At 47.8% G+C, this 23,424-nt stretch overlaps 1 protein-coding gene across 1 annotated transcript; it reads right to left on the bottom strand.

Moving 5' to 3' along the window:
- Positions 1-15,451: 15,451 nt before the first annotated feature.
- On the bottom strand, positions 15,452-21,319 carry Krt24 (keratin 24). The gene is made up of 9 exons (XM_075942229.1): positions 20,968-21,319; positions 20,498-20,817; positions 19,508-19,590; positions 18,350-18,506; positions 17,948-18,109; positions 17,726-17,851; positions 16,694-16,911; positions 16,418-16,500; positions 15,452-15,798 (listed from the first exon to the last, which is right to left on the bottom strand). The coding sequence occupies exons 1-9, from the start codon at positions 21,317-21,319 to the stop codon at positions 15,695-15,697; spliced, it is 1,605 nt and encodes a 534-aa protein (XP_075798344.1). The 3' UTR covers positions 15,452-15,694.
- Between the last annotated feature and the right edge of the window lie 2,105 nt (positions 21,320-23,424).

The raw sequence follows: 23,424 nt of genomic DNA, 5'->3' as shown, positions 1-23,424 counted from the left end.
CGAGGCAGAAGGATCAGAAGTTTATGGTTATCCTTATCTTCAAATGGAGTTTGAAGAGGCCAGCCTGGTCTACATGAGCCCCTGTTTAACAATAACTAAATAAAATAGAAAAGAATTTACACTTTATTTTACTGCCTTTTTAAGATCACTTTTAAAGTTTATGAATAAAAAGGAGCTTAACTTTGTTTTGATTGTTTTAGGTATTTATAAAAAATTGTAGTATCAAGCTGAGCAGTGGTGGTGCATGGTTTTAATCCCAACACTCAGGAGGCAGAGGCAGGTGGATCTCTCTGAGTTCAAGGCCAGCCTGGTTTACAGAGTAAGTTCCAGGACAGTCTGGTCTGCACAGAGAAACCCTGCCTCAAAAAATAAAACAAAAGAAAACAAATTGTAATATCTGGAATGCTTCTTACAACTCTAAGTTGCCTGGGGCTGGGGACATGAAGGCTCAATAGTTGAGCTACACTATACTGCTCTCTTATAAAGGACTGGGGTTCAGTTGCCAGCTCCCACATCAGGAAGCTCACAATTACCTGTAATGCCACCTCCAGGAGAGCTGGTGTCCTCTTCTGCCTCTGCAGGCACCTGCACGCTCATGTACACACACACACACACACACACACACACACACACACACACACACTATAAAGATAAATCTTTAAAAAACCCTAAGTTGAAATCTCTGGGTTTTAGCCTTTTATATATTTATTTTATTCATTTTTCTTTTGAACTGAACAACCTCAAATGACTACAAAGTATGAAACACCGGGGCACATGCGCCTGTTTTTAGCGTAGGAGCCCTAGTTTCTTTCTCTTGCTTCAGCCCATCACTGAGGGAAGTCAGGTCAGGAACTCGAAGCAGAAAGCTTGAAAGAACGCTGCTTTTTCTGATGATCCATGCTTCACTAACTTTCTGATTTGTGTATGTTTTTTGAGACAGGGTTTCGCTGTATTGTGTAGTCCTGGCTGTGCTGGATCTCGCTCTGTAGACCAGGCTGGCCTCGAACTCGCCTCTGCCTGCCGAGAGCTGGGATTTAAGGCGAGTGCCACCACCACCCCTTAACTAGCTTTCTTATAAGGCCCAGGACCATCCGCCCAGGGAATGGAATGGGGTGGGCCCTCCTACATCCATTACCAGGGAAGACAGTCTCCACAGACATGCCCGTGGGTCAATCTGATCTGGGAAATCCCTCACTGGAGACTCCCTTCTTGGGTGTCGCTAGGCTGTGTCAGATTGACACTTTAAGCCAAGTAGGACAGAAGGGAAGGCAGAACCATCGTGATGGCCTAGATCTCAGTTTGACTGGATGAACAACAGTGGACTCCTTTTCCCTGGAGCCATCAATGGGACTAGGGTCTGGTTCCTGAACTAAGTCTGCCGTCACAGAGCAGGGGTGGGGTATTAACTACCGAAGCTGTATTTAATAGATGGGCTTGGCGCAAGTCTGTTCGGCCTTGGTAGCTTAGCATATTGTTGCATTTAATTTATTTTTTTTTTTGTTTTTTTTTTGATTTTTCGAGACAGGGTTTCTCTGTAGCTTTTGGTTCCTGTCCTGGAACTAGCTCTTGTAGACCAGGCTGGCCTCGAACTCACAGAGATCCGCCTGCCTCTGCCTCCCGAGTGCTGGGATTAAAGGCGTGCGCCACCACCGCCCGGCTGTTGCATTTAATTTAAAGTACCAGTAAGATCAATGGATTCCCCCTGCCCCATTCCTGTCTTTCTCACCATATGCGCGGCTTTGTCACCGGCCCTGTCCTTTGTGCAGGTGGTGGCAGGTCCCAGCTTCGTTCTTCAGGTGTGTCTGGAAGCCCAGGAGCTGCATGGAGCCTGCTGTCTGTCTTTTGTTCTCTCTGGGCTACTGAGTTTCTAGTGTGCTGATTTGCAATTTGGGTCCCTGAAATTGAGTCTGGGAGTTGGCTTCGACTTTTCAAGGGATTTTTTTTTTATTTTCCGGGAGTGGGAGTAAAGGTTTCCAGACACAGACAGATGAACAGCAAGGAGAGAACACGGGCTGTGCATAGGTCTCTCCCTTCTCAAGCAGATCAGAGATAATCTCAGCAGCGCTCACGTCTGGGGAGGGCTGAGCTGTGATACTCCAGGAAGGAGGCCACCTCAGGCTCCCTGTTACTTCCATATCAAACTGCATTCAGGGACTAGCATTGCTGGAGTGGAGGAGAGGAACCCTGTTTTCAGGAGCAGAGAAGCAATTGTGAACAGTTTACTCCCCCCTCCCCCCCTTACTTGGTGACATTTGGAGTTTTTTGTTTGTTTTTTGAGACAGGGCCTCTCTGTGTAGCTTTGGAGCCTGTCCTGGAACTCGCTCCTTGCTCTGTAGACCAGGCTGGCCTCAAACTCACAAAGATCCGCCTGCCTCTGCCTCCCAAGTGCTGGGATTAAAGGTGAGCACCACCACCACCCAGCCTGGAGAGACATTTTTAATGGTCACAAGAGAGGAGTACCTGTCCCTGGCTCCCTACAATCCGCAGGAGAGGGACCCCACCCCAAAGAATTGTTAGTCCACGAGATCTCTGGAGCCAAGATTGAGATGCTGTTTAGAACCCTGATATTCAGACATTCTGTATTAAGCAAGTTCCAGGACACTGTTCTAGCCAGGGCACACTCCTAGACTCCAAAGCTAGAAGGTGTCAGGCTGCTAAGGTGCCATCGCTTTGACAAACTGCCTGAGATGATTAGTTTATAAAGAGAATATATTTTTATTTATTTATTGTCTTGGGGGATCAAACCCAGGGCCTTGCCTACGTTAGTCTAGTGCTGAGCCTCTGAACTATGTTCATTCTGTCTGACTCCGTTTTAGAGGTTTCAGGTGGGTCCACTGGGTGGACCCCTTCGCTTGTAGTCCCTGGTGAGGAGGTTGCTGGATGGTAATGGTGACTGTGCAGGCTCGCTGTCTCCTTTTAAGGAGGGGTCTCCAGTGTCACATTGATCTCCCCCTTGGCTCCATGTCCTCATGGTATCACCCTAGGGACAAACCTTTGACACACAGGCCTTTGAGGGGAGGAGAGTTAAGATCTAAGTTATAACATCTCCTCAGGCCATCACCAAGTGTTGCCAGGGAGATGATAGCCCAGTGGTACAGTGCTGGCCTGGGCTTCACCAGCTCTTTTGTATCGCAGGAATTGTGGCCTAGGGAAGGACTCCTGTGGAAGAGCCATTTCCCTAAGATTACATGAAGAATTTACAGAATTTACAGACAGCCCAGGGGTTCAGGTGGGGAACTTGTCAGCTTTCTAATGAGTGGGCAGCGGATGAGCCTGTCTCAGTGGCTGCCTGGAGTTTCCAGAAGATGGAGTTGCTCTTGTTTCGGATCCTTCCTCACTGCTCCTGAAACGTGGAATGGTGAGTGTGCCAGCCCATGGGGGCTCCTCCTGTGAGAAGTGGGGGCTCCTCCTGTGAGGGACGGGGGCTCCTCTTGTGAGGGAGTGGGGGCTCCTCCTGTGAGCGAGTGGGGGCTCCTCCTGTGAGAAGTGGGGGCTCCTCCTGTGAGCAGTGGGGGCTCCCCCTGTGAGTGAGTGGAGGCTCCTCCTGTGAGCGAGTGGGAGCTCCTCCTGTGAGGGACGGGGGCTCCTCCTGTGAGCGAGTGGGGGCTTCTCCTGTGAGGGATGGGGGCTCCCCCTGTGAGCGAGTGGGGGCTCCTCCTGTGATCAAGTGGGGGCTCCTCCTGTGAGCGAGTGGGGGCTCCTCCTGCGAGTGAGTGGAGGCTCCTGTGAGGGAGTGGAGGCTCCTGTGAGGGACGGGGGCTCCTGTGAGGGAGTGGGGGCTCCGCCTGAATACTCTTAGGTCTTTAGAGTATGAATAGGCCAGTGAGGTGGCTTAGAGGGTAGTAAGGTCTCTTTTCACCAAATGTGATGGCCTGAGTTCAGTCCTGGGGACCCACATGACGGTCAGAGAGAAACACCAGCCAATCGTCTTCTGACCTCCACATGTACACTGTGGCACATGTGCACTAACCTCTAAACAGACAGACAGACAGACAGACAGATAAATAAATAAAATGTGAAAACAAATACAATGTAAGTAAAAGGAGATTTAAAAAGTGGAACAAGCTGGGCGGTGGTGGTGCACACCTTTAATCCTAGCACTTGGGAGGCAGAGGCAGGTGGATCTCTGTGGGTTTGAGGCCAACCTGGTCTACAGAGTGAGTTCCAAGACAGCCAGGATTACACAAACAAACCCAGCCTCACAAACAAAGGTTGAACAATGGACTGGAGAGATGGCTCAGTGGTTAAGAGCATTGGTTGTTCTTTTAGAGGACCCAGGTTGGATTCCCGTCACCCACAAGGCAACTAACAACCACCTGTCACCCCAGTTCCAGGGGATCCAGAACCCTCTTCTGGCTTCCTTGAGCACCAGGCATGTATGTAGTGCATAGACATATATACAGGCAAAACATGTACACATATAAGTTAACATTTTCAGAGGTGGACCTTATTCAGGCTGAAGTGCACCATCTTCTGATTAAAAAAGCCTATGTGTCTCAGTGCTGAAGAGAACCCCAGCTGACCTACATGCAGCCGTTTTTTACCTAGCCTAAGTTTCTTAAGCGTTCAGACAGGAGCCTGCCTTGCTACCTACCTGGCAAGAGGAGCAGTGATCTCATCCTGAATCCCAGCCAGAGCTTTTCCTGGCAGCGGCAGCAGCAACCTCACGCTGACGTTCTCAGTGGCCCAGCTCATTCTGTGGCTGGAATATTTTTAAAGCAGCGCCTGGTGTGTGAAGTCACTGTGTGGTTGCCAGACTTTTCCTTTTCTTCTTCTTCTTCTTCTTCTTCTTCTTCTTCTTCTTCTTCTTCTTCTTCTTCTTCTTCTTCTTCTTCTTCTTCTTCTCCTTCTCCTTCTCCTCCTCCTCCTCCTCCTCCTCCTCCTCCTCCTCCTCCTCCTCCTCCTCCTCCTCCTCCTCTTCTTCTTCCTCTTCCTCTTCTTCTCCTTTTTCCTTCTTCCTTCTTTTCCTCCTCCTCCTCCTTCTTCTTCTTGACATTAGGTGGAAAAAGTCTTGTCCAAGTTACTAATTGAAAAAGTTCAAGGTCTTGGAGACACCCCCCTTACTCTCTCTTTCTCTTTCTACTCCCTAACCCCCCCCCCCCCCCGTTTTTTGACACAGAGTCTCACATGGCTCAGGCTCACCTCAAACTTGCAATGGAGTTGAGGATGACCTTGAACTCCTGATCCTCAGACCTCTGTCTTCCAAATGCTGGGATTAAAAGGCACACGTGATTACAGCGCATAATGTACCACCATGCCCAGGACGACTTTTTCTTGAGTCTTAAAATAATCAAAACACCTTTATTAGGGGATACAATGTTTTCAAAAACACATTTTATATTTCACATAAAGCCGTCTGTGAGGTCCTTGGCTTATGGAATATTCACCGGGGGTTGAGGCGGGGGTGGGGCTATTCAGTATCGAGGCTACTGTTGATTGTCCTTCTGTCTCCGGGACCTTAAAAGCCCTTTCAGCTCTTCCTTCCGAATCTTCCTGGAATTGCTGCTGCAGCAGGAGCGGCAGCGTCTGAGGCGGCAAAAGGCTGAGGCAGCACTTTGCTACAATAGTATCATTCTTAAAGCAGCGTCTTGGAAGGAACTTCATCCTAGGTTTCCTGACCTTGGCTGGATTGTTTTTTTTTTTGGGGGGGAGTAAGAATCCCATTGTGTAGTCCAGGCTGTCCTCCCACCCCAGCTAGCGACCCTCCTCCCTTAGCCTTCCAGGGCTGGCATTAAAGTGTCCCCACCACCCATGTCCTCCACCAGCCGTGTCCTCTGCTCTGGTGATCTGCTTTGTTGTGGCTGAGTTTTTCCTGTCCCTGAGGTCTGGGGCCGGTGTCCCTACTCACATGCATGTCAGACCCTTTGACAACGGACTGATTTTGAATTTCCTGGCTTGCAAATGATCAAGGCGCTTAACCATGTGGTAGAAGTCAGTTCCTTCAGGATCCCCTCCTCGTAAGAGTTGGATGGGCGATGGGGACTAAGTAAGGCGGAAGAGGTCGCTCCTCCGGCACCTCCATCCCCGTGGGTCGTTTGGAGATAAGCTGATGCCTGCTCCAGGGCTTCCAGGGATGCTAACCTCCGGTTCAATATTTGTTAATGTAATTGGCTGTTAATGCTTCCTTGTTGCATTCAAGATGCTGGAAGTCTCGGGGCAGAGTGTTCTCGGCACGTTGATTGTTTAGGATGCTGTGGTTTTACCCTGCCCTCTTGTCAGGTGTTGAAGACCTTCCACACGTGCAAAGGAGACAGCGCAAAAGACTCCTTAGGAACACACTGTGACTTTTTTTTTTTTTTTTTTTTTTTACAGGAAACTTACTTGAAACTCACCTAATTCAAAGCCCTGGGGCTGGTGGTGGAGCTCAGTACTGGAACAATTACCATCATGCTTTTGAGGACTTGCATTGAGGAAAAAAAATGACTTGTGAGACACAATTAGATGGTGTGTCTCTGTTAGAGACGGAATCACCACGGCATGATCCTAAGTGAGGCGCTCTAGCTGGGCCTGGTGGCTCACGCCTGTAATCTGAGCACAAAAGAGAGCCGGCAGCAGGAGGGTCAGGAGTCCAAGGTCATCTTTAGCTGTGTGTCAAGTTTTATACCAGCCTGGGATACAAGAGAGCCCGTCTCAAAACATCGAGGGAAAAAAATGAGTTGCTACAAGGTTTTCAGTGCAAACCTTTCTAGGAGCTCATCCTTCCCAAATAGAAAAATACTCCTTTTCTAATTTGTCATTTGTGGGGGAACCCTGCTGGTATCCAGGCCAGGATGCAAGCCCACAAAGAGCTGAGAACAAAAACCCCCGTGCAGACTGACTTGTCAACCTGGATCAGACTTCGGGAATCTAATGGCAGGCGGTTCATTGCCAGCATCCTGAAAACACAGTCCAATTCGGGAAAAGGTTTCCAGGTAGCAGCCAGTCCGATTCCAGCTGCACAATGAAGCTTAAGCTGTGATCACATAGAGACTCCTTTACAAAGTACACGTGACCGTGAGGGTGAGTTCTATGGGAGAAAGGCCTAGAATTTAGCGTGGTCTCTGACGGATAGCAGAGGTCAGCAGGCCATAGAGTATATGTGCCACCTCCCTAAGGATGGGTAACAGTCTAGGGAGGAAAGAGTCTGGGAAAATCGTTCTTGGGAGTTAGGGTGCGGTCTCTAGAGCGAAGGTGGGTGAGGTCTGCCTCTCCAGATGGCAACAAGGCCACCAGATTGTTAACAAAATCTAGTCTCAGCTTTCTGGATGGAAGGCAGGTGTTTGATTTTATCTCCTCCAGTGAGGAGACACCCCTGCCTGATGAACGTTCCTGGTTCTCTTAGTGCTTCTCAGTGAATACAAGGGCCTCTGTGCCCCCAACAATTATCCCTGTACATAAAGCTTAAATTCACATTTTGGCTATTCCACAGCTCTGTGTCCACTCTGTGATGAAGGTGAGGCACGCCCAGAGTTTCTCTGAGGTCTGTCAACCTGGAGTATTGGGCACAAGAAGCAGGTGCTCTATCCCTGGGCCCCATCCCCAGCCCTATGCTGATGTCCAGGACTGTCAGCTTTAGGTCTTTCAAAGAAATTATGTAATTAAAATGAAGAGGTATTTATATGCAATTCCTTTAGTGGCAGATACATTAAACAGTTGTTTAATATTTTCTTTTAAAAACTTGTTTTTTTAACATTATTAAATGTGTGTGTGTGTGTGTGCATGTGTATATGTGTACCTGCCCAACTGAAGGGTATATGCATGTATGTACAGGTGCCCACAGAGCCCAGAAGAGGATACCAAATCCCAGTGGAGCTGGAGGTAGGCAGTTGTGAACCTTGAAAGTGGGCCCCGGATGCTGAACCCTGGCCCCTGCAATAGCAGGGTGCACTGTTAGCTGCTGAGCCATCCTCCAGCCCCTATGTCCTCTTTGTAGAATTTCTCTTGGCTTCTGAGAATAAGATTCCTGCAAGCTGTGGACTTACAAGATCCAGGTAACTGAACTTGTGCTTTCCCATATACAATTTCTGCCTTCATAGATTTTCATCTGTTTTCCAAGCTGTGCCTGCAAAATGTCCAGTCCTTTGGAACGGCAGGACAAAAGCTCCCTCTCTTTTGATGAAACTGTCCATTTTTAGGGACTTCTGGAGGTGGTAGAACAGCAGGGTCTCAGTGCATGCAGCCTGTGCATTCGACATTCAAAGTATTTAAGAATAAAATCTCGGGAGAGAAAATGGCCAGAATCACTTTACTATATTCATTGGTAATTAAAGGAAAAGTTAGAACTCTGTCTCGGAGCCTGCCTCGGAATTTTGAAGTGACTGGTGACATTCTGTCTTATTTCGGGAAAGCATGGCTCTCCTGAGAAAAGCAAAGGGCAATGGACGGCTGATACAGCAGCAAATATCGGCATTTCCAGGGCCCTCTAACCCTCTGCATGACTATGCCTTACACCTTCCTGATGAGGGAGTGTCATATATCAATCTGTTAATTTCATTGGCTAAGCAATAAAGAAACTGCTAGGCCCATTGGATAGGCCCACCCTTAGGTGGGTGGAGTAAACAGAACAGAACGCTGGGAGGAAGAGGAAGTGAAGTCAGACTCGACAGCTCTCCTCTCCAGAGCAGACGCCTTCAGAGAGACGCCATGCTACCTGCTCCAGGGAAGACGCACGCTATGAAGCTCCGACCCAGGATGGACTTAGGCTAGAATCTTCCCGGTAAGCGCACCTAGGGGCGCTACACAGATGATTAGAAATGGGCCAAAGCAGTGTTTAAAAGAATACAGTATCTGTGTAATTATTTCAGGGCATAGGCTAGCCGAGCCAGGCGGCTGGGGTTTTGGGGACCCAGCCCCGCCGCACATATTACTACACCTTCCATTGTCACTGTGTGTGCGCATGCGCGTGGGCTCTGTTTTCCCTGTCCTTTTCTTTGTGACCGTGAAGTCAGAGGCAGTGAGACAGACCCCAGACTAATGAAGGGATCCCCCCACCCCCGTTCCTCTTCCCTCCTCTCTTTCCTCTTCTCTCTCCTTCCCCCATCCTCTCTCCCCTCTCATCCCCTCTCCTGCTTTCTCCTTTCTTCCCGACAAAATCCATCACACACGAGGATACTTTTTATGAATGAAGCTGGCATAGCTGATTCCTGTGCGGCTCATTATCTACTTTGGAGGGAGTCTGAATTCGCTCCCATGCCTGCAAGTGCAATATCTATTCATTAAACAGCACTCAAAAAGCTTGTTAAAACTGGGATAATTCAACACTTAGAGCCAAATGCCCACATGATATATTTAGGGAACATATATATCAACCTGGATCTGCTGTCATGGATAAACCTGGGGATATTATGGTGGTAGCAATTGTATTTTCGTTAGTTTTGTTTCTAAAATAATGATACAAAATACATTTTCTATGCTGAGTAACAGAGATAAAATAGTTACTAGAGGATCTTTTGGGTTTGAATGGTAACCTGCAAATAATCAAGACCTTATGGAAATAAGTAGAGTAAGCTAATCAAACATCAGATGGAGATAAAATCTCTGTAAAAACATCAGGTGACAGAGCAGTTGAGTGTGACATGCTGGGTAGATAGTGTGGCTTCCAAGCTAGAGGCTGGCTGGACTCTCTGTGGTTAATTCTGGGTGTCCTATTTCAGAAGAAAGACATATGTATGAATATGTGTGTATATGCATATTTATGTGTTTTTAAACATAATTTCTTTATTAATTGTTTGGGACTTTCACATCATCTATCCTAATTCCAATGATTTCCCAGTCCCCCCATATCCTCCCTTTATCCCTACAGCTTCCCCCAAAAGAAAATCAAAAAAATCAAACCAAACAAAACCAAAGACAAAACAACCCCCCCACAAAGCCTCTTCCCTTCTCCATCTTTCTGGTCTCTCCCACACCTCTTCAATTATCCAGGTGGCACAGGGAGCAGTGTGTCACATAATGTCACATAATTTGTCCAATCAGCTTTATTAGCAAATGTTCAATGCAGTGAGTCACTGGTCTGGCTCAAGGCGTCTGGTTGCTGGTTCACCACCATCACTGGCTCCTCTTGGGAACTCCTCTGGGACATCCTGCGGCCAGTCAGAGTCTTGGAGATCCTGTGGGTATCCTTCCACAGGACCAGCCCTTTCAAGAGCTCCAGCTGGTCCAAGATGGGGTAGATGCTAGGGTGGGCCAACCCAAGACCCTGCTGTGGGCCTGGGTGGTAGCCTAGCTGACCAGACTTAGACGAGGGGGTAGAGCCAGGTTCCCTATGCCATGTCCTCATGGTCAGTTCTTCCCCTCCTGTGGTGAGGGCACGGCCATCTCTCCAAGTACAGAGGTCAGCTCTCCTGTGAGGGTCGGGGCCAGCTTTGGTTAGTGAAGGGCGGAGCTGGCTCAGCATGGCTCTCTGATTCACCACGCATGGTTCCTGTGGCCCCATGAGGTGGCGTAGGCCGTGGGCATCAATTTTTTGGGTTTTTTTTGAGGCAAGGTCTTGAACTCCTTGTGTAGCTAAAGATGATGCTAAACCGATTCTCCTCCAGCACCCACCAAGTGCCACCATACACACTCATCGAAGGAAATTTCCATGTGAAAGTGGTCGTGGGATTCAAATTTTGTGACCTGGATGATAAAGACTGAGTCGGAGAAGACACAACTAAAGAAATCAAGACCTTTGTCTAGAACGGAGACGACACAGTGGCTGTTTCTGAACATGGTCCAAAGCCAGGGCCGGGATCAAAGAGCAGGAAGTTCCCAGGAGACAGGCTTGGCCCCATACAAGGGAACACTGCCAGCAACAGCACTTGTTTCAGACTGATGGGGCTGCTTTGCCAAATGGAGAAGTTTCCGAGCTCTGGGCACCTTGGCCCTACGGAATAATCTAGATTAGAGTCATCTTCCAGGAGAAACTTCTGCTCTGAATGGGAGGCCAGAGTAAGAGTCACCACCCAACTCATTAAAATTCTGATTTTTTTCTATTGTCATGATTGCGAGAGAAACGAAGAGCATCCATATCAGAACTTTACGGGAAGTTTTGGGTGGTGAAATGACCTCATCTTGACAAGGTGCAACAACACCCTCATTTGCTTTAAAACCGACAGACAGACTAAAACCAAACAAAACAAAATGATAAATCCAACCTTTCTCTCACCCTCTCTCCTCCCATCTTCCTCCCACTTCCCTCCCTCCCTCCTTCCTCTCTTTCTTCTTTTCTTTCTATAAGAGGGTCATGTATCCCAACTGACTTATGGGCTCCCATGCCCAGTTCTGTATGGTGCTAAGGATGGAAGCCAGGATTACACACATGTCGTGCAATCACCAAGTCACACCCACAACTCCTAGTTCTTTTTTTTTTTAAATTATTTTATATATTTATTCTTAGGCTAAGTAACAAAAAAATTGTTTGGGACAATTTGTTTATAGACAGTTATAAGCAGCGAGGAAAGGATCAAGCGTCCAACACCTGACCTTTGGGGGTACACTTAAATCTTAACACTACCCAGCTCGACTCTGCCACTCAGAAGGAAGCTGGAGCCGAGTGACACACATCCTACGGCAATTCTGCTATGAGCTCCTGCACCTCCACATTGAAAAAAAACAACACTAAATCTACCCTGTCTACTTGCCGGAGCTTGGAACCAGTTCTAGGAAGCTCTCTCCTATGCTGTTCAACTGCTAATATTTTAATTGAAATAAGGTGGTTGGGCCTGGAGATAGCTCAGCAGTTGGGAGTGCTTGCTGCTCCCGAGGAGGACACTAACGACCTGGTGGCTCTGTCTCCAGGGGACTGGGCACCTCTGTGTTTAGCTCTTGCACTCAGTCACACACACCTGCACACGGACACCAACACGTACATTGTTGGACACTATTTTAGAGCTTCCTCTCTCCTCCTCATCTCAGGTAAGGTTTGATGTCACAGATGAGCAAATTCCTTTTAGAAGGTTGTGATTTTTTTCCCTGTTATTCAACGTCACATGTGATTTCGAGATAATAATTTAAAGCCATTTCTTATTTGTGGCATTTTGTTGCTCTGGGAGGTGGCTTGGGCAACATGGCTTGAAACACATTTCAGATGATTTATGTCCTTCCCTTTGTCTCCCTCCTCTCGTCTGAACTGCCTGCTGATTCCATGAAGTCACCAGGCAAGTTTGGCCTTGTTCCTTAGCACCTGGAGTCCTTCAGCAAGCACCCTTCCCAGCTGGCTGCGGTAACCCTCGCTTGTAATCTCGGCGACGACAGATGGCACTTCTAGCATTCTCTTCCCTTTCTGTCCATCACCCCTTAAGATCACAAAGATGAGAACAGCTTCGTGAACCTCTGGATCAGAAGTTGGCATCGGGTGGAAATCCATTTGCTGCTAGCCGTGGCTCTTCCTCCTGGGCAGGCCCGCCCAGAAGAAGCTCCATTCCTTTAAACGCCACTGGAGAGCTCAACTGCTGAGTTCCCAGACAAACCCTTTCCTGCTGTATAGTATGAACATAATGTTTGGACAGGGAATAATGTGCAAATTCTAAGTTCTTAACGTCTTACTCATCCTGCTAAATAAATTTCATGACCAATGGGATTCAGTAGCTTATTATTAAGAAGGCTGCCTACTCGAAGCAACAGGTTCTATTGCAATGTTGTAACTTGGTGCACCCAGCTGGACTTTTCCTCGTGTAAACAACACTTTCATACTAATGCATCATGCTAACACTGGCCAAGGAAGCAGGGCTCTCTGTGCCAGGGAGTTTTCTGAGTAGATTTTTAGTTTGCTTTGATACAAGGGTTGAAGGGTGCTGAAGACCAGACCAGCTACATCAGTCATAAACACAGGCCCAGGTAGTCAGACCCACAGCTAGGAAGCCAGTTCTGGGAAGACTCCTGGCCAATGGCTGATGATCCTAGATGGAATACACTTCCCCTTCTGGAAACATCGAGGTTTCATCGGTTGGGTCATGTTTTTCCTTCGGTTGTTCTTAATCTTTGAGTAGAACTCTCCTGTGCTTTCTTTACTGTATTGAGGCAATGAGAAATGCTTTTTCTCTTACAATGCTACACTGTCTTTCCATGCCACGATCTTATGCCTAAGCTGTCTCCCTTCGTTCTGGGGTGGGTGGCTGAACAAGTTACAGGTATCCGGGTGTTTTTATTTTTAATCAAAGAAACCAGATTTATTAAAGAAAAGTGAAGAAGAATGTCCAAGAGTAGGAGGGACTCTAACGGAGGAATTCACTGACATTTGTTTTTAAAAAGAGATTTACTTTTTATTGTATTTTAATTATGTACATGTGTGGGTGTCTCTATGAGTGTAAGGAGCCTATGGAGGGGAAAGGTATAAGATCCCCTGGACTTGGAGTTACAGGTGGTTGTGAGCCACCCGCTGTGGGTGCTGGGAACTGAACTCAGGTTCTCTATAAGAATAGCACATGCTCTTAACATCTGAGCCATCTCTCTAGCCATAATGTCCGTTTTTTTTTCTTTTTTCTTTTCTCTTTTTTGGTATCTAGCTCCGACATGCTATCCTGAATAATGTCCGTTTTTAATGTTTCCTTCAGTATGCTTAGATTACAAAATCTACATTTTTAGTGGCTTTGATGATTAAGGTTGATATTACATAATTCTGATTGGTGTTTTATGTGAAGTTATAGGTTTTGTGAATTAAGTTCAGGTTCATTTGTGACAGGTGGAGGTAGGGTCTCTTCACTGGCCTGGAGATGGTTGATTAGTCTAGACTGGCTAGTCAGGGAGGGTCATGGGTCCATCTGCCCATCTCTGCCTCCCTAGCGCTGGAATTACAAGGGCCCACACCAAGCGTGGCTTTAAAAAAAGCGTTACCTTTAGGAACTGTACTCAGCTCCCTTTTCCAACGGAGCTGTGGCTCTATCCCAGGCTCATTGCTTTATAATTTTAAATTTGGCTCTCTGTATCATATTTGATGAACTTTTATCCCTTGAAGACCAGCTTGTGGAGTTGGTTCTCCGCCTTGGGCTGTGGTCAATATGAGATGCTGTGTGTGAAGTACTATTGTCCAGTCTGGCTAGATCTTCAGCCTGGTTCTCAAGCCATCCAACCAGAACTCTTTGGTGTTTATCACCAAGACAGTTCTGAGTCTTTGGTGATATCGTGCAAATGAAACAGGGCTGCCACTACCCATAGGGTAAAACGTCTCCAATATGGAGAGTGGGGGAAAGAAATGGCAGCTCTGCCAACTGGTAATTTTTGGTTAGAGTTCTGGCTAAAATTGGCAAAGGAACAAGTTCCAAACATTTCTTCTCCTTGGGGCTTTTAAAGTATTAGGAAATCAGATCCCATATCACATGTCCAACCATCTTTCTCTGTGGTCTTTACTTGGTCATCTCTTACTGTCTCCAAACACACAATGTCTCATTTCCACGCTGTGTTTGACAAATACTATCTAATCAAGTTCTACGCCAATCTTTTTTTTTTTTGAGACAGGGTCTCATGTAACTCAGGCTAGCCTCAAACTTGCCGTGTAGCTGAGGATGACATCAACTTCCTGATCTTCCTGCCTCTGCTTCCTGAGCGCTGGAATTTGTTGGTGTGTGCCACCCTATTGGGCTGAAGTCTATGAACACCCTGCAGTGCCTGCTATCTTCATGTTAAGTTTCCCTCCTCAGTGACAACATAAACTCTGTACTGTTGGTCAGTCAGGGCCTCATTCTGTAGCCTTGGCTAGTCTGGGATTCAGTGTGTCACCGAGGTTCCCCTGGAACTTAGGGCATTTTTCTCCATTTTAGCCCCCCAAGTGCTGAGGTTACAGGTGTGAGCAGCTGTGACCAGCTGTGAACTTGTTTAAGTACTTGGCATAACTTGTGTGTCTTTTTCTAAATGTATAAAACACTTGTTCAGTGACTGGCATAAAGAAATAGGCATTGATGAATTATTATTATTATTTTTTGGATTTTTTCAAGACAGGGTCTCTCCGTAGCTTTTTGATTCCTGTCCTGGAACTAGCTCTTGTAGACCAGGCTGGCCTCGAACTCACAGAGATGTGTCTGCCTCTGCCTCCCAAGTGCTGGGATTAAAGGTGTGTGCCACCACTGCCCGGCGGCATTGATGAATCATAAGATGATTGTTCTAATAATTTAATCCTTGTCTGAGGAGCTAGGACTGTGGGCTGCAGTGCTAGGGTCTCTGAGGTTTACTTTCAGCGATGGTGCCGTTCTTGTCTTGTGTGATGGTAAAACCCACATACTGAATGGCTGATATCTTCCCTTACTAAGGAATTCATCAAATAAATAATGAATTAAGGTTAATAACACAACAATGAGCTGTCAATCACAACTCCATCCCAATATTAAATTTCTTCCCTTTTTTTGGAGCCTGTCCTGGAACTCACTCTGTAGACCAGGCTGGCCTCGAACGCACAGAGGTCTGCCTATCCCTGCCTCCCGAGTGAAGGGATTAAAGGCATGCACTACCATCGCCCGGCAAAATATTAAATTTCTTGGGAAAATAAATATCCAGGAATGACTTTGTTAGTTTGCAAAAGTAAGTTTATTGAAGCACAGAAGCAGTCAGAGCCAACTTCTCCTTTCTACTTTTGAAAGAATGTTCTAATAAGAAAACACGAGGCTGCAGGAAACGGGCTGGTCAGCTCTATTGAACAGCAGGTCTGTTGGAAGTGAGCCATCACTAGGTCAGAGTGGTGCGCTCTTCACCAATTCCCCTCTCAATTGTTTCCTTTGACAGACGGCCCTGCTGATGTGGAAATGGCTTATTTTATCTTCACTTCCGAAATGCTGCTGACTTGAGAGGAGACAACCTTGCCATCTACCACTTCCTCGATGATGGTCTTCGTCACTCTTGTCTTGCTGGGATCTGAAAATCACGGGACCACAAGGTCAGCGTGAAGATGGTCACTGAGCCCAGAGCAGGAGAAACTCTGCCCTTCCTGACTGTGCTCTCTCTGTTTAAGATGCTGTCAGCAACTGTGCACGTTTTAACATTTATTTTTAAAACGTTTGTGTGTGTGTGTGTGTGTGTGTGTGTGTAGGAGGGTGCACACGCATGGATGTGTGTGCATGTGGAAGTCAGAGGACAACCTCACTGTGGTTTCCCAGGCAATGCCCACCTTGTTTTTGTTGTTTGTTTGTTTTGAGTCAGGGTTTCTCACTAGCCTGGAACTTGCCAAATGGGCTGGCCAGTCAAAGCTTCAGCAATCAATCTGTCTTTACTCTTCCCTTGCCTTGGGATTACAAGTCCATAAGACTGTGGCACCACGCCTGGCTATTTTCTCCATGGGTTCTGTCTGGGGGTTGAACTCAGGTCCTTATACTTACAAGGCAAGCACTTCGGACTGAGCCATTTCCCCAGCCCAACAGTAAGAAGATGCAACACGTAAAGCCTGCTTTTCATTGCACAATACTCTCCAGCGACAATCCATTATTAAAACGCCTTTAGATGGTAACATTATCATCAATATTTGGAAAACGTCTACCTTTTCCTTGGCCAGAACAGCTCCCGGATCTTGAGTCACTCAGCACCACATGCCTGGATGCTAAGTTTCCATAATCACATCCACTGCAAGCAAGAAGAAAGAGTGGCGTTCTCCTTTGCTCTGGTCTAAGGTGGGAGAAGTCCTCCAGCCCCCAGAGACCCCAGGGTGCAGCTTTGGGTGTGTTCTGATCGGGCTGTGTCTGACCCCTCCCCCTCCATCTTTGCTTTCACAAGCCCACTTCACGCAACTCCGCCCACCTCACGTATCTCCGCTCACCCTCCTTCTCCGTTGAGCAGGCGCCGGTAGGTCTCGATCTCCTCCTCCAGGCGTGTCTTGATGTTCAGCAGGCAATCGTACTCGGCCTTCTGGCATTGCGTCTCACCCCGAATCTGGCTGAGCTGCTCCTCCAGGCAACTGATCTGTGTCTGGATTCCAGACAGCTGAGACCCGTAGCCAGCTTCGGTGTCAGCCAGGCTCCCTTCCAGAGAGCCTTTCTAAGACGAAGAAAAAAAAATCATGTTGAAAATAAGCCAATGGATGATTTAGAAAAATATCCAATTTTATATGAGTAGGGATACACTTTTGTCTGCTACGGGCGCAATCTATATTGTCTTGTCTTTGCTTCTTTAACTTTCCTTGGCACAGCTCAAATGAAATCTTTAATGCGAATAGAGAGAGTTGTGTGTGTGCATCCGCGCACGCGCGTGCATGCCCATATGTACATATATATGTGGAGCCAGAAGTTGACATACGTATCTTCTTCTGTTACCCTATGCATTCCAAGACAGGGTCTCTCATTGAGACTGGAGCTCACTGATTTGGCTAGGTTAGTCAGGGGTTCACCTGTTTCCATGCACCCCCCACCCCAAGTTTTCACATGGGTGCTGGGGATCTGAACTCTGGTCCTCATGTCTGCACAGCAAGTACTTTACCCGTGGAACCATCTCCTTAGTCCCAGAGAGCAGAGTGCTTGACTCTTGTCCTACACACACACACACACACACACACACACACACACACACCCAGGTTTTTCTGTGTAAGCTGTCCTGGAACTTGCTTTGTAGACTAGACTGGCCTAGAATGCACGGAGACTCACCTACCTTTGCTTCCCAAGAGCTGGGATTAAAGGTGTGGGCCCCGCCCCCGCCCCCGCATGCCCGACTCTTTATGCTCTCTAGCAGACAAAGCAGTTTTCCTTTTTCTGTGTTTACGTGTGTAGTGAGCATCTTGGCAAAGAAGGACGACTCATTCGCTGAGCTCTTTGTTAGAGAGTTAAAAACAAAGCAACCGACCCCTGTCTGTACATACCTGGGCCAGCAGGGATTGAAGCTCAATTTCCAGGGTTTGCACGGTGCGCCTCAGTTCCATTACCTCGTTCTTGGCAGAATTGGCTGCCCCTGCATCCGTCGAGATTTGGACTTGCAGGGATGCACTCTAAGTGGAAAGAAAGCACAGTTGCCGTAGGCTGCAGCAGCAGAGGTGGTGGCTGATGGGCGGCTGCAGGTTGAGGCGCTTGGCGCCGCACCGTACCCGCTCGTTGAACTGTCTCTCGGCTTCCTGGCGGTTATGCTCAGCCAGCGCCTCGTACTGGGCCCTCATGTCATTCAGTAGTTTGGTCAGGTCGGTTCCTGGGGCAGCGTTCATTTCTACCGTCACGTCGCCTCCAGATCTTCCTTGTGCGCACTTCATTTCCTAGCATGAAGGGATTAAAAAAGGCGCCACGGTGACGCAGATGGTAAGCTGCCACTTTCTAATGCTTGTGTTACTGTAAATAAACATTGGGAACCATGACACCGTGAGCAAGATGCAACATGCTCTCTGGCCATTGGATGGGTGGAGAGTTATTTAGTAAAACGGAGTTTACTTTTGTAGACTAGATATCGCGGAAAATATGATGGCAGAGCTGTTCATGTATGCGGAACCCGTTCCTACCTCCTCATGGTTCTTCCTCAGGAGGACCAGCTCCTCGGTTAAACTCTCGATGCGCATTTCCAGGTCAGAGCGAGTCATGGTAAGGTCATCCAGCACTTTCCTCAGGCCGTTGATGTCGGCCTCGACACACTCCCGGAGACACAGTTCATGCTCATACCTGGAAGGGGTGGCAGGAAGTCAGGTGAGGGGACCCTTCCTTCCTTCCTTCCTTCCTTCCTTCCTTCCTTCCTTCCTTCCTTCCTTCCTTCCCTCCCTCCCTCCCTCCCTCCCTCCCTCCCCGCCTCCCTCTCTCCCTCCCTCCCTCCCTTTTTATGTTTTTTAAATTTATGTTTTATTTTATGTTCACTGGTGTTTTGCCTGCCTGTATGTCTGTGTGAGGGTGTCGGTAGCCCTGGAACTGGAGTTACAGACAGGCGTTAGCCTCCATGTGGGTGCTGGGAATTGAACCTGGGTCCTCTGGAAGAGCAGTCAGGGCCCCTAACTGCTGAGCCATCTCTCCAGCCCCAGAGTACCTCTCTTTCACACCCCTGGAAAAAGTTTTGACTTTGGAGTCCTGTTTTTTCTTTTTCTTTCTGTGGTGTGGGGCCTAGACCCTACACTCCCAGTTACCCCTGAGTATTTTGATAAAAATAGCTGAGGTTTCTTTGATGATTTTTTTAATCTCATAAAGAAAAATAATTTCTAATATTGATTCAGCCATGTGCAATATTTTTTGAATATTTGCCAGCCTTAATTTCCTCTCTCGCCCTCCCACTTCCTTCCTTCCTCCCACTCTATCTTGCTTTCCCTTCCTTTTCCTCCCTTCTCTTCCAACAATGGTCTCTAAAGTTTAGTCCTGTGAGCCGTGCTCACTCTTGTAACATAGCAGCCGAGCTAGAGGCAAGAAGGTGAAGAGTTAGTTCAAGGGCAGCCTTAATTCCATGGTGAGTTCAGCTCCAGTCTGGGCTACACAAGCCTTTGTCTAAAAACCAAACAAAACCAAAACACAAAACCCCTTTCCAAACAAGCAAATAGTAAAACAACAAAAAGAAAACCATCCAAGTCCACCCCTGTTTCTTTGTGAATTTAGGTCGTGATCCCACCGAGGGCTTTTCCCTCGGCAACCGGGCTGTGTTTTGTTCCCTATGACCTTGCTTTCGAGTATCTCATGTTTCTTACTTCATCCTGAAGTCATCGGCGGCCAGTCTAGCGTTGTCCATCTGCAAAGTCCTCCTGGCATTCTCAATGATGGCCGAAATGACCTGGGAAAGAGGGAGGACAGACTCCTAGCTGATGCTCCTGTCTGACTTTTAATAGCTACCCATGAGGGTAGACATGGCCTATGTCATTAACTCTTAAAGGTGGGCTGGCCTGCAGACTGGCTCAGCAGCGGCGTGTGTACACTTAGCACCCCGCGTTTCCGCAGCGGGAAACAGCGTGCATAGCTATTGGGGTAGGAGTAGGCACGGGACACTGTTTTACAGAATGCCGTCCTCTGCCTATTTCTGCTGTTCAGAAGATCAGTTATTTCCTCACCAATTGAAAAAACTAATGTGAACACGTAATTCCACTTAAAAACATACGGCTCATACATAATTTCCTGTTTCATGACATTATGCAATGTTTTACCAGATTCTATTGGAAGAAAATAATTTTAAAGACGAATCCAGAAAGACACAAAAGTATACTAACCAGTCAGAATGAGTCATGAAGTAATTAGGTCACCCTAATTATCCATTCAGTATCGCCCCTCTTACGACCTGTCAGGTGGCTATCGTCACTGTATGAACTCGATACTCACATTTCAGATTCAGACAGAATACTACTGTTGTGTGTCATATACAGGATGGCCACAATCAAGGCACAGGAGGACCCATTTTGCACACAAACAATTCCTCGACTTAGCATTCTTTAAAGGGCGCCCAAGCTGGCTCAGCCAGGGCAGGCGCTTGCTTCCGTGTGTGATGAGCTGAGTTTGATCCCCGGACTCACATGGCAGAAGGAGAGAACCAACTCCTGTAAGCTGTCCTCTGACCTCCACACTCATGCCCTGGCATGCATGCCCCCTCTCTGTACACATGTGCACACATGCACACACACACACACACACATGAATAAATGTAAAAAGAAATTCATCATTGTGTATGACCCGGAACGACAGAGTCCCACCTGGTTCTTCAGATCTTCTATGACTGGCCAGTATTTGCTGTAGTCTCTTCCACAGTCGTCTTTTCCAGACCCGTGCTTGCTGTACCATGCCTTGATTTTAGTCTCCAGGTCAGCGTTGGCCTCCTCCAGGGCTCGCACCTTGTCTAGGTAGCTGGCCAGACGGTCATTGAGGTTCTGCATGGTTTGCTTTTCAGTTCCAGAGAGAAGGCCCCCATCACCGCCACTGCTACTGCCAAGGCTACCTCCCATACCACCAAAGCCAGAGCCCCCACCAAAGCCAGAGCTCCCACCAAAACCATAGCCCCCACCAAAGCCAGAGCCTCCACCAAAGCCAGAGCCTCCACCAAAACCAGAGCCCCCACCAAAGCAAGAGCCTCCACCAAAACCAGAGCTCCCACCAAAGCAAGAGCCTCCACCAAAACCAGAGCCCCCACCAAAGCCAGAGCCCCCACCAAAGCTAGAGCCCCCACCAAAGCTAGAGCCCCCACCAAAGCCAGAGCCCCCACCAAAGCCAGAGCCTCCACCAAAGCCAGAGGCCCCACCAAAGCCAGAGCCCGCACCAAAGCCAGAGGCTGCTCCAAACCCACCCGTTACCACGCAGCTACCAAAGCCCCCTCCAGCGCCACTTCCAAAGCCGCCCTTAGGTCCCCCACTCAGGCCACAACTGTTGCTGCTTCCCTGGAAGGCCCAGGAAGGACTTGCCCCCAGCCCACAGCTGCTCCCACTGCTGCAGAGGCTTCCACCGGCATGCGCCCCCCGGCCCGAGGCCCCGGAGGAGGAGACTCGGGAGGAGCAGGACCATCTCTGAGGTGAGCACTCCATGCTGCTCCTTCCAGTGCTGAGCTGTCTCGGGAGACTGGAGAAGGTGGAGAGAGCTGTTCTTGGCTGCCTCTTGGCCTTTTTATACACGCCAGCAGGGTGTTCCTTTTTCTCTGTCATTTCCTAATCCCTGCTACAGTTTTGTTAATCCCTAATTGGATAATTCCTTTTCCATAAACCTACTCTACTGGCTGTTTTTATGAGGCTGGGTCAGACGTTAGAAAAGATAAGGTGGAGCCATTTTTTTTTTCTTTTCAGAATTACTGTTCTAATCTTTGAGAGGTTTTGATGGCTGGTAATTTCTTCAGAAAATACAGTTCCATTCCATTTAATTTGCTGCGTGATTTCCCAACGTCAGAGCGTATCCCTGATTATCAAATGTAATTAAAACCCCTCGGTGTGTTCAACTACAAGTTCCTCAACATGTAGTTTTTTTGTTTATATTGTTATCAAAGTCAAAATTAGTGATAGCATTAGAATTGATTTTGTATTTAATGGAGCTCTTCTTTGATTTGGTAATTTCTTTCTTGCTAATTTAAGAGGAACTGATTTTTTTCCCACAGTGAATAGGAAAAGTTAATCATATACTTCCCGTGAGTATTGTTGACATGCTCATTCAGGTAGATACTGACCGAGAATGACCCAACAAGGTTTCAGGTTGTTCTAGCATGAGATCTGGGCAAGGCTGCCAATGCCTCCTGCATGCCTTTCTGATTGGAATCTGCTCCTTCTCGCCCCACTTCCCACCTTGAGATAAGGTCTTGTGTAGTCTAGGCTGGCCGAGGACACACTGCACTTCTGGTCCTCCTGCCTCTACCTCCGGAAGTTTGCGACTGTAGACATGTGCCACCATGTTTTATACTGGTCTGGGGACTGAACCCAGGCCTTTGTGGTCTCCAGGCAAGCATGCTATGAGCAAGCATGCTACCAACGGAGAGACACCTCCAGCCCTCTGCTCTCGTTTTACAGTAACAGCAAGATCTAAGTCTTCAGAAATGGAGAGGAACCAAGGCTTACCATCCCTGCCTCTGTTCTGAAGGCAACTGGGAAGAGGGATCTGAAACCGCTTGCTGTTAATACGCAGAGGAGTAATTTACACCGGGGGAGATCTGGAATTGTTCCAATCTGTCCAGTCTTAATTTAGGTTTCTGTTTCTGTCTAAAGGATATTTAGAAAAAAAAAGGACCTTCATTTCTTTCTTCTCTCTCTCTCTCTCTCTCTCTCTCTCTCTCTCTCTCTCTCTCTCTCTCTCTCTGTTTTTCGAGACAGGGTTTCTCCTTGTAGCTTTGGTGTCTGTCCGGGAACTAGCTCTTGTAGACCAGGCTGGCCTCGAACTCACAGAGATCCTCCTGCCTCTGCCTCCCACGTGCTTGGATTAAAGGCCTGCGCCACCGTTACCCGGCTGAAGACTTTGATTTCTGATTTCTCATGCTATGATCAGGGTCATCATATCTTAGGATCTTCATTCTGGGACCTCCCCCTTCACTTTCAGCTTTGTGTTGTTCCGTCCTTTTGTGGTATAGATATTTCCTCTTATCTTGGCTACTAGTTCCTCTGGTTTAAAAGTGTCACTTTAAAAGACTAGCAGTTCTGGCCGGTGGTGGCGCATGCCTTTAATCACAGCATTTGGGAGGCAAAGGCAGGTGGATCTCTGTGAGTTCTAGGTCAACTTGGTCTTCAGGACTACACAGAGAAACCCTGCCTAGAAAAACCAACAAGATGGGAGGGTGGGGATAGAGAGAGAATGATAGGGGGGGGCAATGGGGCTAGTGATGTGGCTCAGTGGATAAAGGTGCTTGCTGCCAAGTCTGACCACCCAAATTTGATATTTGAACTCATGTGGAAGGAGAGACTTGATTGTTACAAGTTGTCACCTGACCTCCAGAGTTCCCCACAGCATGTGCACACTGGAGGGCATGCACAAACACAAAACAAACGTGCAAATTAAAAACAAAGATCACCGATATTTGACTCCACTTGCATTAAGTTCCTGGAGGCGTCACATCGCAGACATAGACTGGAGTGGTGGTGCCAGGGCTGGGCAGGGAGGGGGGAGTCCCACAGCAGCTGTTGAGTTGGTAGTGTGTGAGCCTTGCAGGTGGGAAGGC

The sequence above is a fragment of the Microtus pennsylvanicus genome, chromosome 11 (genome assembly GCF_037038515.1).
Source record: "Microtus pennsylvanicus isolate mMicPen1 chromosome 11, mMicPen1.hap1, whole genome shotgun sequence".
NCBI classification, from domain to species: Eukaryota; Metazoa; Chordata; class Mammalia; order Rodentia; family Cricetidae; genus Microtus; species Microtus pennsylvanicus.
Note: the sequence above shows the minus strand (reverse complement) of the source record. Positions and strands in the feature narration are given on the sequence as shown.

Excerpts from the sequence above, each read along its gene's own strand:
- Krt24 (XM_075942229.1), bottom strand. The coding sequence starts at position 21,319 with ATGGAGTGCTCACCTCAGAGATGGTCCTGCTCCTCCCGAGTCTCCTCC. Across the intron at positions 18,110-18,349 it reads TGAGGAAGAACCATGAGGAG|GAAATGAAGTGCGCACAAGG; the intron begins GTAGGAACGGGT and ends CCTTCATGCTAG. Across the intron at positions 15,799-16,417 it reads CTGTTCTGGCCAAGGAAAAG|ATCCCAGCAAGACAAGAGTG; the intron begins GTAGACGTTTTC and ends CGTGATTTTCAG.